Source organism: Ctenopharyngodon idella, chromosome 20, assembly GCF_019924925.1.
Source record: "Ctenopharyngodon idella isolate HZGC_01 chromosome 20, HZGC01, whole genome shotgun sequence".
NCBI lineage: Eukaryota > Metazoa > Chordata > Actinopteri > Cypriniformes > Xenocyprididae > Ctenopharyngodon > Ctenopharyngodon idella.
The window spans coordinates 31,558,499-31,574,827 of NC_067239.1; the positions used below are offsets into that span (position 1 = coordinate 31,558,499).

The 16,329-nt window shown below is 40.2% G+C and overlaps 1 protein-coding gene across 2 annotated transcripts in view; it reads right to left on the reverse strand.

The window, feature by feature from the left end:
• Positions 1–528: 528 nt before the first annotated feature.
• wu:fi04e12 (Desmoplakin-B) overlaps positions 529–16,329 on the reverse strand; it is a 35,622-nt gene continuing 19,821 nt past the window's right edge. The window contains exons 15-24 of one of the 2 annotated variants that reach the window (XM_051874590.1): positions 14,882–15,057; positions 14,348–14,526; positions 11,931–12,069; positions 11,437–11,630; positions 9,501–9,663; positions 8,075–8,158; positions 7,628–7,735; positions 7,436–7,534; positions 5,327–7,153; positions 529–4,265 (exon numbers count right to left, since the gene is read on the reverse strand). In XM_051874590.1, coding sequence (XP_051730550.1) covers positions 1,038–4,265; positions 5,327–7,153; positions 7,436–7,534; positions 7,628–7,735; positions 8,075–8,158; positions 9,501–9,663; positions 11,437–11,630; positions 11,931–12,069; positions 14,348–14,526; positions 14,882–15,057 — 6,197 coding nt within the window. In that variant the 3' untranslated portion in view covers positions 529–1,037. The remainder of the gene's footprint in view (positions 4,266–5,326; positions 7,154–7,435; positions 7,535–7,627; positions 7,736–8,074; positions 8,159–9,500; positions 9,664–11,436; positions 11,631–11,930; positions 12,070–14,347; positions 14,527–14,881; positions 15,058–16,329) is intronic. The other variant, XM_051874591.1, reaches the window with a different exon arrangement.

Here is a 16,329-nt window from a genome sequence, read left to right on the forward strand (position 1 = left end):
AGATAATTTCACTGTATAGGAATGACAGGTTTCCTTTCATTTCTTTGGAAATGAAAGTTCTATTTCACCAAACATGAGTAGCATTTAGTTGCAAAAAAATAAATTAAATACACACTGCACATACAATATAAATGTAACAGGGCTAATACTAGGTAGCAAGAGGAAACAAGGATCTAGATGCAGCAATTTATTAAATTAGAGGTCAGTCAGGGTGCTAGTAAACACTTTTTTTGTTATCATTTGTTTAATAATAATCAAAAAAATAATATATTATGTTCATACCTGTGAAATAACATTCACATCATCAGAACATAGCATCCCCACTGCATGATTCAGTTTTAACCACTAATAAAATTGAATGGAATTAAATGTATTAATTTTCAATTTGAAAGTTTGGACGTAAACATTGTGATGCCAGGCCTGGATTAGAATTGTTTTGAGCATGGAAAAACTCTGCTTTAACTCCTAAATATAACATCTCATACATAAAAGCACACCATGGTAATAATTCTTCCTTCAAGCCATACATTTTATGAGGACTTTCTTTATTTGAGCAATAAAACTGTAAGAAAAGAAGTCAGACACTGTAAGTTATTAACTTCACTGAGTAATTCACGCTAGTACAGTGAAGGAAAAGTGAAGGCACTGAAACTTTCAAGAAGAAGAAAAAAAAATACAGCAATTCAACAGTATTAGTGTAAAAACAAAAACAGAAAAGACATCTTTACCCATCCAGTGCTATAAACAACTTTCATATCTGTTTAATAAAATTCAGAAGTAGATAAACACCCAGAATGTGAGTAAACAGACAAAATTAAACGTGTATATTTCTGGATTAATACATTTAATATAGATTTAAGAAACATTAAATGCTATTGGTTTTTCAAACGTGCATAAGGTGGTAAAAAAAAAATGCTGATTTGTTTGGAACACCATTCACATTTTCAATGATTATTAAAATGTTACTAATTTTCTCGTGATGTTATCTTAAAATACTTTGATGCATTATATAATGTTGCGTAGTACATAATGTTTGTTTAGGAGAGTGATCTGCTGCTGAAAGATGTTCTGCTGTAGCTAAAGCTGCTGTATCTGGAAGATGAAGAAGGGGATAAAGTGTAGTCTACGCTGCCCCTACGGGATCCGCTCCGAGAGCCTGAGGCGGATCCTGGATTGGAGAGGTTGTAGGGGCTGCTGATTCCACGTGATGAAACCGTGGCGGCGGGAAGCATGCGGACCCCTGTGTTCTCCTCATTCATGCAACCTTCCATAGCCTCCTTGTAGGATATCCTTAGCTTGGTCTTGGGGCAGGTCAGGGTCTTGGGGTGGTGACGTGTATCCTGGAGCCTCTGAGCCGCTCTCATGTCCAGCCAGCCTAGCTGCAAAGCTTCCTCAAGCGAACGCCTGCTCCCAAGCTCTGGGTCGAACAGCCCGCCGGTTAAATACTGGAATTCAAGGAAGCGCTGACCAGCCTCATACGGAAGCCACTTTTCTTTGACTGCCTCGGCGGCTGACATTTTACGCTTGGTTTTCACATCTTCAAAACCAATATAGGCTTTCTGGGCAGGTTTTATCCTGTTAGCCATTTCATCATCCAAGACACCGAGGCGGGTTGCTTCCTGAATAGACATGCGGCGACCATTTTCAGGGTTCACAACCCCACCGGTGCAAGCTTGTGCCTCCAGGAGTCGTTGTGCTGTGATGGAATCGAGGATTCCTCGCTTCAGAGCATCACACACGCTGATCTTCTCCAGCTTCTCTGTGTCAAAAATTGCTCCGACTGGATTCTGTTCCTCAGTTGTTTCTACTAATGGGGTCAGTTTGATTGACATGCTGGAAATATGCTTGGTGGAGTTTGCCGAGGATGGATCTTGCTGAGTGGAGATGCTCTCGACTGCTTTAAGAGTTTCAGTTTTAATTGTCTGACTTTTCATGGTCTTTTGGGATGAGAATGATGATGAGGAGGAGCTGAGGGTCTTTGCCTTGTTGGTGATAATATCTGCAAGCTCAGTAAGGGTGACACTTCCTGAACGATATTTATCAAGGACATCTTGGCTAATCACTCCCTTCACAAGCAGGTCTTTCAAGTCGTACTGAATGCCTGTTTGCATGTCCATTATAGCTGTACTGGTTGAGCCATCGGCAGCAGTGATGACTGTTTCTTCCCACTCGCACTCTTGCTGAGACAATTCCAGAAAGGTCTCGTAGTCTATGAGTTTCTTTTCATAGGCTTCACGCACCGTCATTTCTTTATTACTCTCTGGATCAACTATCAGTACCCGTCTCTTCCTCTTGGAGTTCTTCTGCTGCATCTTTTTCTTATCATGAAGAGGCAGAAGCACCAGCGCCGTCTTCTTATCTGTGATGCAGCGGCTCTTTAGCTCCAAGTAGGTTAAATTGTCCTCTGTGTTTGGGTCGAAGAAACCCTTTGTGTCATCTCCTTCATCTTTCAGAATCTGGTTCATCTCTTCACCAAAGTAGCCTTTTTGGTACGCCACATCAACATCAATTCGATGACTGTGTTTAGGGTCAATAATGCCACCGCTAGCAATCTGAGCCTCAAGCAGGCGAATGCCATGACCTTTCTCTATGAGACCCCGTTCAATAGCTTCAAAAAGGGAAATCATCTTGTCGGTGCCTGGGTCTTTGTACCCAGTTACTGCTCTCTCGGCAGACAGAAGCTTGTCTTTGAACTCCACACCCACCAGTCCTTTCTTACAGGCCTCCTCGACTGTGTAGTACTCATTGTTAATAGGATCAATCATGAAGCCTGAGGCGGCCTGGGCCTCCAGAAGCTCCAAGGTAGTGCCTGGTCGCAGAAGCCCATTCTTCATGGCCTGGTAGATAGGCAAGGTGCAGTCGTTGGCCTCATCATAAATCCCAGCAATGCAAGTTGACCCTCGGAGATAAGCCCGAAGCCTGTGTTCAATGTCTTGGCTGGTAATCTTGCCCTCTCTCAGGTGATCCACGTCCGAAGGTTCCAGCAATTTTGCATCCACCAGATCCGTTACGTTAACTTCGCCACGCAGTCCCTGTACAGTCATGGGTTTCACTGGAGCCGGAAGCAGGAGCAAGCCAGTGCTGAGGTCAGCCTTGCATCGCTTCTTGAGGGTAACGTAGCTAGCACGTAGACCAGTGTCTGGATCAATGTAGCAATCTGGTCTGGCGTTTAGAGCTTGATAAAGATCCTCATCAACAAGGTCACGGTCCATGGCAGTATCTTTGGAGAGGTAGACACTAAGGATGGGATCAAGGATGCCTCCCGCCGCCTCTTGTGCTTGCAGGAGACGCAGAGCTGTTTCCCGGCTGATTATACCCTTTTTCATGGCTTGACTAGCTGACAGGAGTTTTGCAGTTTTGGGATCCCTGAACCCAACACAGGCAGCCTCTGCAGTCAACAGCTGCTGCTTGTCAGCTTCATCCACAAGTCCATTCAGACAAGCCTCCTCAACAGTCATCTTCATGTTAGCTTGGGGATCTATGATGTACCCTGTGGCAGCTTGAGCCTCCAGCAACATGTTTCCACTTTCATCTGAAATCAAGTTTTGATTCTTAGCCTCTGTAAAGGTCATCTTGCCTTTAGGTCCTGCTGCCAGCCCCGCAATTGCTCCTGTGCCTTTAAGATTGAGCCTGATGTCAACAGATACATCCTGAACAGTCCGCTGGCCCTTCATCAACTGATCAAACGTGTACTTGTCAATCACACCACAGTCATGCAGCTGCTGTGCCGTGACCTTCTTGCGGACACCTTCGAAGACCAGTGAGGAGGAGTCGGTTTGGTCTGTCTGAGTGTATTTAGCAGCAGCGTCTGGTTTCTGCTGCAGTCTCAGCAACTCCTTCTGCTGTGAGTCTCGAAGTGCCTGCATCTGTGCCCTTTCTCGTTCCAAGTTCTGCAACAGCAGCCTGTAGCGTTCTTCAGCCTCCATCAGTTGCGTCCTAAGCCTCTCCATCTCGGTCTTGACAGAGTTAAATTGGCTCTCCATGCCAGAGCGCTCTGAGATGTGCTGTCGAAGTTGCTCCTCGTGAGTGGCACATTTGCTCTTCCATTGGTTAAAATCCTTCTTGATCCTCTCATTATCCTCCTGCAGCTGTGATTTGAGACGCAGTTCTGACTCCAGTGAGAGTTTGATACGGGCTAACTCGTCTTCCTGCCTTTTCAAGCGCATCAATTCCTGTTCCATCGTTGTCATTTTCCTGAGGAGGCCATCCCGTTCTTGCTGCAGATTGCTGTACTGAGATTGTGACGTCTGGATCACGGAGGAAGTCTGCAACAAAAAGGCAAAAGATAAAATGAGTGATCTATCATTTAAAATATATTTCACAGTATTCAAGTTGATATTTCTGTAAATGATTTCTCAGATATGACAAAGATTTGTTGCATTCATTGTCAATTACAAAACAGAACTGATTGGTTTTCAAGCTAATGGCGCTTTTCCACTACAGTTTAGTACCGGTTCAAAATGGGTGGGATTATAGACTTATCGTTATAGTTGCACTGCCTCTACTGCCTGTTTGGTTTGGTGTCGCAAATCCAATGACGCTGGTAGTGACGATTCTCTCTGGCCAATCAGTGATCTGCAGTGTTTACACGTCACATTTTAGTATCAGTTCGGCTCGCTTGGAACCTCAACTGAGGTGGTACTATTTAAAGTGAGTCGTACTGAGCCGTACCATGCAGTGGAAAAGCGCCAAAAGTGAGCTGTTCCGAGCTGTACCATACAGAGTAAAAGTGCCATATGTACATGGCTTAGCTTCTAAAGGAGGGATTGCCAAACCTGCTCCTGGAGGGCTTCCTGACTGCAGACTTGACTTCCAATTATGCTCCAAAACACCTACCTGTTATTTTCAAGCAATTCTGAACACCTTGATTAGCTGGTTGAGGTGTTTGATTAGGGTTGGAGCTAAACACTGCAGGATGGTAGTCCACCAGGAGCAGGGTTTGCCAACCCTGTTCTAAAGGATCAAAATCACAGAGGACGCCACAAACGATAGAGGCTAAAGTGATGCATCTTCAAATGTGGTTAAGACAAGACTGTACACACTTTAAGTGTCATCTGAATGTGGATGGATGCAATTGGGTAATGCAAAAAAGCGTGCAGCATAGAAGCTGGCAAGGTAATTAAGATTCAAATCTGATTATTCTGCAGAGATAGGGCAAACATGCAAATTAAGACATGCAAAAATGGTGCAGATTAGTGGGCCATATTTTGCATGTCAAGACTAGCCATTTGCAACGTGAGAGAGAGATGCATGCGGCTAGCTACATCTAAATCTACAAATTTTAAGGATAAAACTCAAGAACTCTAGTTTCTAGTTATCCTAGTACCTCTCTGGCTTGTTTTTGTACATTTTCTATCTCCAGTTGCAGTTTTTCTCTCTCTCGTGAGAGCTGTCGCATAAGCCTGTCATGCTCTGCACCGGCACGCTGACTGGACTCAAGCTGTTTCTGCAAAGCTGTGATTTGCTCAGTCATATCCCGATCTCCGAGTTTTTTGCCTTTGAGCAGCTCCTCGTGTTCTAGACGCACGCAGCGCAACTCCTCCTCCAGACGGAGGCGATCTTTGGTGAGAGTTTCGGTGAGCCTCTGCAGACGTTCAGTTTCAGCAGTGCTTATGTTCAAAGCACAAGTCTTCTCTTCCATGCTACGATGAAGGGCCTCGTAGCGCTGGTTGGAGTCTTTGACGCGGCCCTGCTCCTGCGTCAGCTGCAGTTTCAGAGTGTTCATCTCAGCTTTCAAGGCAGCCAGGCTCTGAGAAGAAGCTTTGTGCTCCTTCAAGGTGCGATCTAGAGCCTCCTGCAGCTTCTTGCATTCATTGTCCGTGTGTTTTGCCTCAAGACTGGTCTCTTCCTGGCTCTTACGCAGGGTGGTTATTGTAGTGGTGTACTCTCGCATAGCCTGGCTACTCTTTTCAAGTTGCGACTCTGATCTCCTGCGCTTGCTGGCCTCCTCTTCTGCCACTTGCCGCTGTTTCTCCAACTCACTTTCCAGGCGCTTCAGCTCCTCCTGGAGCTCTTGAATGCGGGTTTGTAGGCGTGTAATAGTCTGTTCAGACCGGCCCTTTTCAAGGGCATGGGCCTCCAACTCCACCCGAATGAGGCTCAACTCACGGTGGGAAGAGCGAAGCTGCACCAATTCCACATTAGAGGCTTCGTTCTTAGTTTTGAGGTCGGCCAACTCCCCCTCCAGTCGCCTTTTCTCAGTCTCTAAAGTTCTTTTCAGACGTCGCTCCTCGTCAAGACAGCGTGTGAGACTATTGATCTCACTACTCTTCTCCTGCAGTGTCCGACTAGAGCTCTCTTGTACCTCCTTTGTTTTGTTGTCTGCTTCACGCTTCTGACTAAGAATCAACTGGACTTGAGCTTCCAGCTCGTGCCGCTTTCGGCCTTCCTCTGTATTTACAGCACTAAGTCTCTGTACCTCCTCTTCCAAGTGTCTCCTCTGGACCTCTTCCTGGCTGAGGGAGAGACGAAGCCTTTGCAGCTGCTCCTTCAACTCCCTAGATTCTCCCTCTAATCTTTCAATCTCCAGCTGCATGGAGGCAGAATCACTTTCCTTCTGCTGCGAAAGCTTCTGCATGCTGGTCTGAGTAACGAGGATTTGAGACTCGTAGGTCTGTTTCACCTCTCGTATCTGTATGCTGTGCTCCTGCCTTACCTTTGCCAGCTCCGTCTGCGCCTCCTTGACGCGGCGAGCCTCGTCTTCCAACTCCTTACGCAGACGCTCCAGTTCTCGGGTCCTTTCAGACACCGTCTTCTCCAGCTCCATCTTGGCCCAGCTGACCTGCTCGAGTTCTTTGAGTTTCTTGCGCATGGTTTCATCATGTTCTTCCTGTAAAAACGTGTAACGCTCTTCCACGACCTTCTTCTTCCTCTCCATATCATCCAACTGCTGTTTGAGGCGACGTACTTCGTCCATAAGCTCTTGAAGTTGGCTTTTAGAAGACTCCAGGCTGTCCTGTGTGGCCATGCACTTCAAAGTCTCAGTCCTCTTCACCTCTTCCAGAGAAAGCAGGTGTGTCTGCGAGTCGTTCAGCTCCTGCTGGTATTTAAGGAGAGCCTCCTGCAAAGAGGCATTTGTGGCAGTGTGATCCTTAATGGCATCTCTCAACTGCTGAAGTTCCTCCTCGAGCATCTCAATCCTGGTATTTCGCATCTGTAGAAAACACAGAATAAAACATTACACTTGACATTTAGTCGAAATGTCTGTTGAATTGAGTCCTAAAACCATTTAAAGACACTGGAATTTGAAATCTTTTGACGTGTGTTCACAGAAGCAGGTTTAGGGTTAAGTAGGGCAACACGATCTGAGAAGAAAAATCTGGTTACAATTCTTTTCGATAGTCCACTTTAGACATTCTACTAACTATAAGTAACTTTGCAGCCCTAGGGTTAGGGTTGGAGAGTGCTGTGCCAAAACACTGGTGTCTTTATATACCTTCAGTTCTTCCATGTTCTTCTGGGAAGCCATAAGAAGTTTGTAGTAATCACTTGAACGGGTGAGCAATTCTAAGTAATGTGCATTTAGAGAAGAGACCTAGGGGACAAAAACAAGTATGAAAAATATGAAATTATAATAAAACAACATTGCAATTGTGTTGGCTGAGATAGTGTGTGTTTCTAGATGTACCTCTTCTGAAATGGAGGAAGATGGAGACTGAAGCACAGTCCTCTTGATGGGGATGTTAAGCAAAGTTTCCAGTCCAGCACCGTAAGACGCTAACTCAAGCTCATAGTTCTACAGAGAGACAGTTCACACTATTAATTAATGTGTCAGATCTGGAATTCAATTACTGTGCTTAACTACAGACAAGATGGCTGCACACTCAAAAGTAGCCTAAACAATGTCTAGGTATTTGACTATGGTTTTATTTTTATATTTGTATAACGCATTTCACAATTCACATTGCATCACATCTTATTTGCCTTATAGCTGCATTGCCTTATGCCAGATTAGAGCTGGGCGATAATATAGTTTACATTTTGCAATGATGCAAACAATATCAATAAGTTAACAATAATTAAGGAATAACAAAATCCTATAACAGCATGTTAAAGGAAACTGAAGGACGAATACCTTGATGGCATTTATGCAGGTGTTGCCGTCTTTCTGCACCGTCTCCAACAGCTCTCTCTTTGCCTTTATATCAGAGTTTAACGCCTGCACACATTATAAAAGAGCATAAATGTTAAATTAAGCTTTTTAAATGATGAATTAAACTTCAGTTAAATCAAACAATTCTGTTGATAATATTTTCGTTACTTGAAATAAAATAAACATTAACTGAAATAAAAACACTTAAATTATTATTTTAATTCAGCTAGTTGCCAAAGCAACATTTCTCACAATAATTTAATTTCACAATGTATTAAAATAATTAAAACTGAAATAAAAATTAATAAAAAAAAACTATATACACTCTTTGGGTCAAAAGTTGAGGATAATTAAGATTTTTTAATGTTTTTGAAAGAAGTCTCAGGTTGCATTTATTTGATTAAAAAATACAGCAAAAACAGTAAAAATTTTGAAATATTTTTACTATTTAAAACAGCTGTTTTCTATGTGAATATATGTTAAAATGTAATTTATTCCTGTGATCAAAGCTGAATTTTCAGCATCATTACTCCGGTCTTCAGTGTCACATGATCCTTCAGAAATCATTCTAATATGATGATCCAAAATATCAATCTGTTTTTCTGATAGACTGTATGGCCTTCAAAATCTATCCATCCAAATTTCTAGCTTTTGAAACTACTAAACTAAAACTATTTCTAATTTAAAACTTTTCAAACTACTTCAGTCGTTCTGGCTAGGCTTTCTCAAGCCAACATCAAAGTTTGTCAACAAACTTTACTAGTTGTTGTTGTTAAATTTTTTGTTGTCTGATTATCATACAGTATGTATCAATGAATGTCATCTCTTATTGTGTGTGCATGAACATTGTGTGTGTGTCAACTCAAAAAGTTAGCTTTGTCTAATTATGTTGCTTATTCCGATCACTTATTCTGTTTATTTATTTATTTTTTTTGCACTTTAATTGGTCTATTCTTTCTGTTGACAATGGAAATGACGTATGCGTGTTTCCGAAAGATAAAGTTGTCTGTTAATTCCTCGATTGCCGTTTTAACACAGTATTTTCTACATTTTAGTCATATTGTTTTGATCCGTTTTCCTGTTGTAATGCTGCCCCTGGAAAATCTATTCATTTTTATAACTTTATTATGTCATGAAAATGGCCCTTATCATCTTTAGTTGACATGGCAATAAAATTTTATCACATTATTTTGACTTTTGAAGAGCTTTTGGGCTGGAAATCGTCGACCCAATCTGAGTGTATCATGGTGTATCACAAAATTACTAAAACTAACTAAAGTTAAAATGAAAACGATTACAATAGTATCTCAATGATAGTAAAATAACACTGTTTGAAATTACTTGCTTTAGTTTTTTGGGTGATTGTTTTAGTTATTGGTCTACTCAAGTACATGTTTTCCAAGCTCACCTTCTGTTGGTTGAGGAGTTGGGAGTAAACTGTGACGTCATCGGTCTTGACGGACTGCTGAGCATCAATCTGTCGTTGAGTCTCGTCGATCCAACCGCTGAGATGAGAACTAGACTGCAGGTATCGCTGCAGCTGCGGCAGGTAAGATTCCAGATCATTGAACCTGAGAAAAAACATCATCATTAGCAAATAAGACCAGTCATTGAGGCCTACAGCTGAAAAAACAAGGGGTCATGACATGGATTTTTTATTTTAATAGGTTCCTTGATGATTCACTGATTACGTTAATAAAGTTTTTTTTTGCACAAAAAACATCTATGTGGAAAAATGATTATTTTCAACCTTTATTCTGAGCCTTTGTCTGAAATAACCCGTTTTTAAGGCACGGCTCCTTTAAAGGGTTAGTTCACCCAAAAATGAAAACAATGTATTACTCACCCTCATGCCGTTCCACACCCGTAAGACCTTCGTTAATCTTCGGAACGCAAATTAAGATATTTTTGATGAAATCCGATGGCTCAGTGAGGCCTCCATAGCCAGCAATGACATTTCCTCTCTCAAGATCCATTAATGTACTAAAAACATATTTAAATCAGTTCATGTGAGTACAGTGGTTCAATATTAATATTATAAAGCGACGAGAATATTTTTGGTGCGCCAAAAAAAACAAAATAACGACTTATATAGTGATGGCCGATTTCAAAACACTGCTTCATGAAGCTTCGGAGCGTTATGAATCAGCGTGTTGAATCAGCGGTTCGGAGCATCAAAGTCATGTGATTTCAGCAGTTTGGCGGTTTGACACGCGATCCGAATCATGATTCGACACAAAAGATTCATAACGCTCCGAAGCTTCATGAAGCAGTGTTTTGAAATCGGCCATCACTATATAAGTCTTTTTTTTTTTTTTTTTTTTTTTTTTTTGGCGCACCAAAATATTAATATTGAACCACTGTACTCATATGAACTGATTTAAATATGTTTTTTAGTACATTAATGGATCTTGAGAGAGGAAATGTCATTGCTGGCTATGGAGGCCTCACTGAGCCATCGGATTTCATCAAAAATATCTTAATTTGTTACGAAGATGAACGAAGGTCTTACGGGTGTGGAACGGCATGAGGGTGAGTAATAAATGACATTATTTTCATTTTTGGGTGAACTAACCCTTTAAGGCTTGTCAGTAAATGGCTGCTGTTATGATTGGCTAACGTCATTGCATAGGAAACGCCCACTTGCCATTGAAAACATTGTCCATTTAACAGCATTAGTCATTATAATGGCTCACATCCAGTGTAGACAAATGTCAGCTGTTAAAGGTGCAATGTGTACATTTTAGGAGGATCTATTGACAGAAATGTAATATAATATACATAACTATGTTTTCAGTGGTGTATAAAGCTGTTATCTTTTTATTACCTTAGAATGAGCCATTTCTATCTACATACACCGCGGGTCCTCTTACATGTTAAGTCGCCATTTTGTGCCGGCATGTTTCTACAGTAGCCCTAAATGGAGAGCGCATTTGCTTGACTGGCTACTCTCTGCTGTCACAGACGACGACATCTTTGTCCTGTGTTGGCCACCGTAGCTTCTCTATATTGCAATTCGCAACCTCACCGCTAGATGCCGCTAAAATTTACACACTGCACCTTTAAGTGACTGCATGCCAGTGGGCGGGGCCTATAGTGGGATGATGTATAGCTATTGGTTGATGTCTTGCTCTGGAGGCAGGCATATGCAAATGTTTTACGTCACAGATCCTGTAATATCAAAACTAGGCTTGATTAAATAAATGCTTTGTTTATAAAGAGGAGGACGATTTACGCTTTGAAACTTGCAGGATGTTTTAATGGTACAAAGACATCTTATATGTCAAAAGATCAAGGCAAATTTGATTTCTCATGTCACCCCTTTAAAGAAAACGGTATCTAACCTGCTGTTAATCTGTAAATGGATGCGTTTCCAGCGGTCTGACAGCTGGTTCACATGCTCAGCGTACTGGGAGAGGTTGATGATACACCTGTACCGGCTCTGATCCGTCTGCTCGTTACACTGCTGAACTTTATTTACATCAGCCACCAGTGAATTCAGCACATCCTGTTTCTGCTCCAAATCGCTGAGCATACTCTGGAGAAAAAGTCCAGGTTAGAGGTCATGATGGAGAGTTAAGGGCTGTAAACAAAGATCTAAACATTCCTAAAACAACAAATGTATTTGAGAAGAACAAATGCAAAACTTGCTTTAAAGCGAGTTTTCACACTAAATTTATGCTTTATTTGTTTTTCATAACAGGGAACTGTTGATAACAATAAACAATATATGTTTTAATATTACATATGCATGTACACCAGCACAAAGCAGAAATAAACTCACTTTTTAGATGTATTGTATCATATAAATTTTAATACGAGCTTCAGCAATAATTACCAGGAGCACTTTCTGGTATTTCTGGATCTCTTCGGGGTCGAGTGACGCCGTCTCTTTCTCTGTCAGTCGAGCTTCATAAACCTTCACCACATCTTCAGTTTTCAGTATATCCTTCAGCAGGGACTTCACCAAACTCAACCTGAAACAGACATGAAAAACAGTGAGGATGGCTATATTTTTAATATTAGTATTTTATAGCTTATATTTTGTGATGTGTTCCACACAAATCACATTTATAATGTGTTTGCTGTTGTATTTTGTTGTGTTTCATAAAGTGAATCTGATTTCAGACATTTGATATGAATCGTCCGATCAGAAAATAATCAAACGATATGAAGCACCTTTTCATTTGTAAAGCATTTCATTTACTGGATTCTAAAAACTTAGATATGTAATATACAATATCACAAAAATAAGTGTGATTACTGTTCAAAAGCTTGCCGTCAGTAAGATTTGTTATTGTTTTATTCATCAAGGAAAAAATTGATCAAAAGTGACAGTAAAGACATTTATAATGTTACAAAAGATGCTCTTCTTTTGCACTTATTATTCTGGTATTTTTCATGTATTTGTTCAAATTTACTTTTCATTACTGGAAATACATCTGTCCTCTGGACATTTTAGTATTATTTATATACTATTTTGTTTATATTTTTTACAAATACTTCAAAATGGTTTTAATTCATAGTTTTATTTCAGTTTTATATTTATTAAACTTTTATTTAATAACTTATCAAAGAATCCTGTAAAAAATGTATCACAGATTCCACAAAAATATGAAGCAACTGTTTTCAACATTGATAATAATCATAAATGTTTCTTGAGCAGCAAATCATCATATCAGAATGATTTCTGAAGGATCATGTGACACTGAAGACTGGAGTAATGATGCTGAAAATTCAGCTTTGATCACAGGAATAAATTACACTTTACTATATATTCACATAGAAAACAGCTGATTTACATTGGAATAATATTTCACAATTTTTACTGTATTTTTAATCAAATAAATGCAGCCTTGATGAACATGAGACATTTAAACATTTAAAAACATCTTACTGACCCCAAACTTGGATAATGAAAATGCAACGAGGTATTTTGAAATAAGCAGCTGATGGTTCTTCTCATGTGGTTAAATGACTCTTTTCCATAGATTCATTCCCTGTTTCCATTTCCAGTCTCATTTTGTCTCCTTCGCTTTCCATTTTACCCATGTATGCGTGATTGTGTGTGTGTTTAGATTAGTTGTGTTGGTGAATTAGCTAATAAAACTTGTGCACAATACATATGAGTGTTTGATTCTGTCAAGTCAATTTAACGATTTTTGATCTTGTTACATGATCTTAGTAGTGCTGTACATTAAGAAAGTTATTTCCATTTCCCTGGAAACTAACATTTCTTAGAATTAATGTTGTGTTCGCTAGACAAACTGATTAATTGATAGTAATATTAGTTCAACTCTGATTAACTGATCCAAATATTCATAATTAAAGGGTTAATTCACCCAAAAAATGAAATTTCTGTCATTAATCACTCACCCTCATATCGCTCCACACCCGTAAGACCTTCGTTCATCTTCAGAACACAAATTAAGATATTTTTGATGAAATCCATTGCCAACAAAATAATTAATACTTTCAGATGCCCAGAAAGCTACTAAAGACAAATTTAAAACAGTTCCTGTGACTCAACCTTAATCTGAAGTGAAAAACAAAATAACAACTTTATTCAACAATATCTAGTGATGGGCGATTTCAAAACACTGCTTCATGAAGCTTCGAAGCTTTACGAATCTTTTGTTTCGAATCAGTGGTTCGAAGCGTGTATCAAACTGCGTGATTTCAGTAAATGAGGCTTCGTTACGTCATAAGTCATAAGAGGCTTCGTTACGTCATAAGTCATAAGAGGCTTCGTTACGTCATAAGCGAACCACTGATTCGAAACAAAAGATTCGTAAAGCGTCGAAGCTTCATGAAGCAGTATTTTGAAATCGTCCATCACTAGATATTGTTGGATAAAGTCGTTATTTTGTTTTTTTGGTGCACAGAAAGTATTCTCGGCGCTTCATAACATTAAGGTTGAACCACAGTAGTCACATGAACTGTTTTAAATACGTCTTTCTGGGCATTGAAAATGTTAATTATCTTGCTGTCAATGCAGGCCTCACTGAGCCATCGGATTTTATCAAAAATATCTAAATTTGTGTTCTGAAGATGAACGAAGGTCTTACGGGTGTAGAACGACATGAGGGTGTGTAATTAATGACATAATTTTCATTTTTGGGTGAACTAACCCTTTAATTATAACAAGTTATGATTAATTATTAATATTTCCCCTTTGACCTAATTTGCTACAGTAGTGTACCTTTTACATGAAATAAAAAACCATGAAAGCAGTTCCTGCAGATCACGGTGTACCTCTGGAGATGTGCGGTACAGTAATTATCCAGGTTAACTAGTCTCTGGTTGATGATGTCCAGCTGAGCCCGCAGGTATCTGGCTTTATCAGTGTCCGTGGCGTCTTTGAGTTCAGCCTGAACGCTGTCACGCAGGCTCAGAAACTCTCCCTTCACAGTCTGTATGTCCTTCTGAAACACCTGAACACACCGCAGGTCCAAAACAGTGAATAAACAGAGATTCCTCGTCCCCTTCTGCACTCCTGAGCTCTCCCACATCAGGGTTATTATCGTTAACTAACTACTAAAAGCATTTCTGTTCATTAAAATTAAGCTGAAATAAAATAAAATACAAATATTAATGAAAATTAGAAACATTGCCTTGGCAATAAACTGAAATAAGTTGAAGCACTAAAATTATTAACTGGAAATAAATAAAAACTAAAACTTAAATAAAAATAAATCAAACCTAAATAGCAGTATTTAAAAAAAAAACAATGTATGAAAAGAGTCAATAAAAGAGCCATGTGTGGTGTTGTGTGTTTGCGACGGTCACCTGTGTGCCGGTGATGTGGCGGCTGCACTCTTCGAGTGCGCCCTCTCCTAATGGGATGTACAGGAAGGTGACGAGGGAAGATTCGGCTTCGTCCAGCTTGAATCTGAGAGCGTAGAGCTCGTTCAGCAGTTTGACGCTCACCGCCGCAGCGAACTCGGATCCCTCTCCTCGAGCGGCTGCAGAACACACAAAACATTCAGGACTTTAATCCACAGAGCTTCAATGTGGGAGTAGTGATGTTTAATTCCTGAATGAATCATTTTTTAAGCCAGCAACCGGTTGAGACGGTTCATGGAACCGATTCAAGCTTCAGTTAATTTGGGTTGATGATTCAAGACACACATCTGAAGTCCCAATTTGCATACTTAATAGTAGCCGAAATTAGAATTAGTGTGTCCCAAATCGTAGTATGTTGAAATAGTGATTCCAAAGATTCCCTTTTTCCGGTTAGAATCTGAAGTGCAGATCCGTGCACACTCTAACGGCTAATATTGCCCACAACACTGAGCATTGAATAAGTAATTGATTAGAACTACAAAACACGTTAAAAACTACAAACATGGCAGATGTATGAGAAGGGGTTTGACTTATGATTAATAATCAGTATGTGACCTGATGAAAAGATATTTATTCAATGTTATCCAAATTATATTTCATCTGCAACAACATTGGTTGTGTCCGAAATCGCCCCCTATACCCTTAAATAGGGCCCTATTTGAGGGGACAGCCATTTGTAGCGGTGTCCGAAACCATAGTGGATGATGTTGAGTGCACTCATTCAATCCCACAATGCACCGCAATAACGAGTGTACAACCGATGCACGCTCAACGGCTAGAGAATACCAATAATGCACTGTGAGAGTCACGCGCTGAATGAATTCCCGCGTCTTGCCAGGAGATGGCGCCCGCAGCTGAATCAATCATCCATTCATTTTCCAAACCCCGCTGGTCCAGCATTGTCACAGCTACAGGTATAAATTCCTTTTTAATTAATCATTAAATCATTTAAAAGGTTTGACCATGCTAAATATTCATTACTACTGGAGCTGCCAGTTTGCTACATTTCAAAAGATCATTAAACAGAGGCACAAACTACGCAAAATCGGCAGCCCTTCCGGTGCACTCAGTGTCCGAATTCACTCACTCGTTTCATTCACTCCTTCAAGTGGACTATATTAGTGGACTAATGTAGGGAATAGTGAATGAGGGTATAGGGCGATTTCGAACACAGCATTTGTGAGCTTTTATAAAGATGCGTTTGGTCATTCTGAGCCCCTTCATTTTTGGGTTCAAGCCTTGAAATGTAACTTCTTTTTTTTCCAGGAAAATCTATGTAATATATTTTTGTTCAATAATATTTTTTGATTATTATTTAGAATTTTGAGGGGATTTTATGATACTATGCAACATTTATACAATTTTCTATGAGCTATTTTTCCGTTAAAATT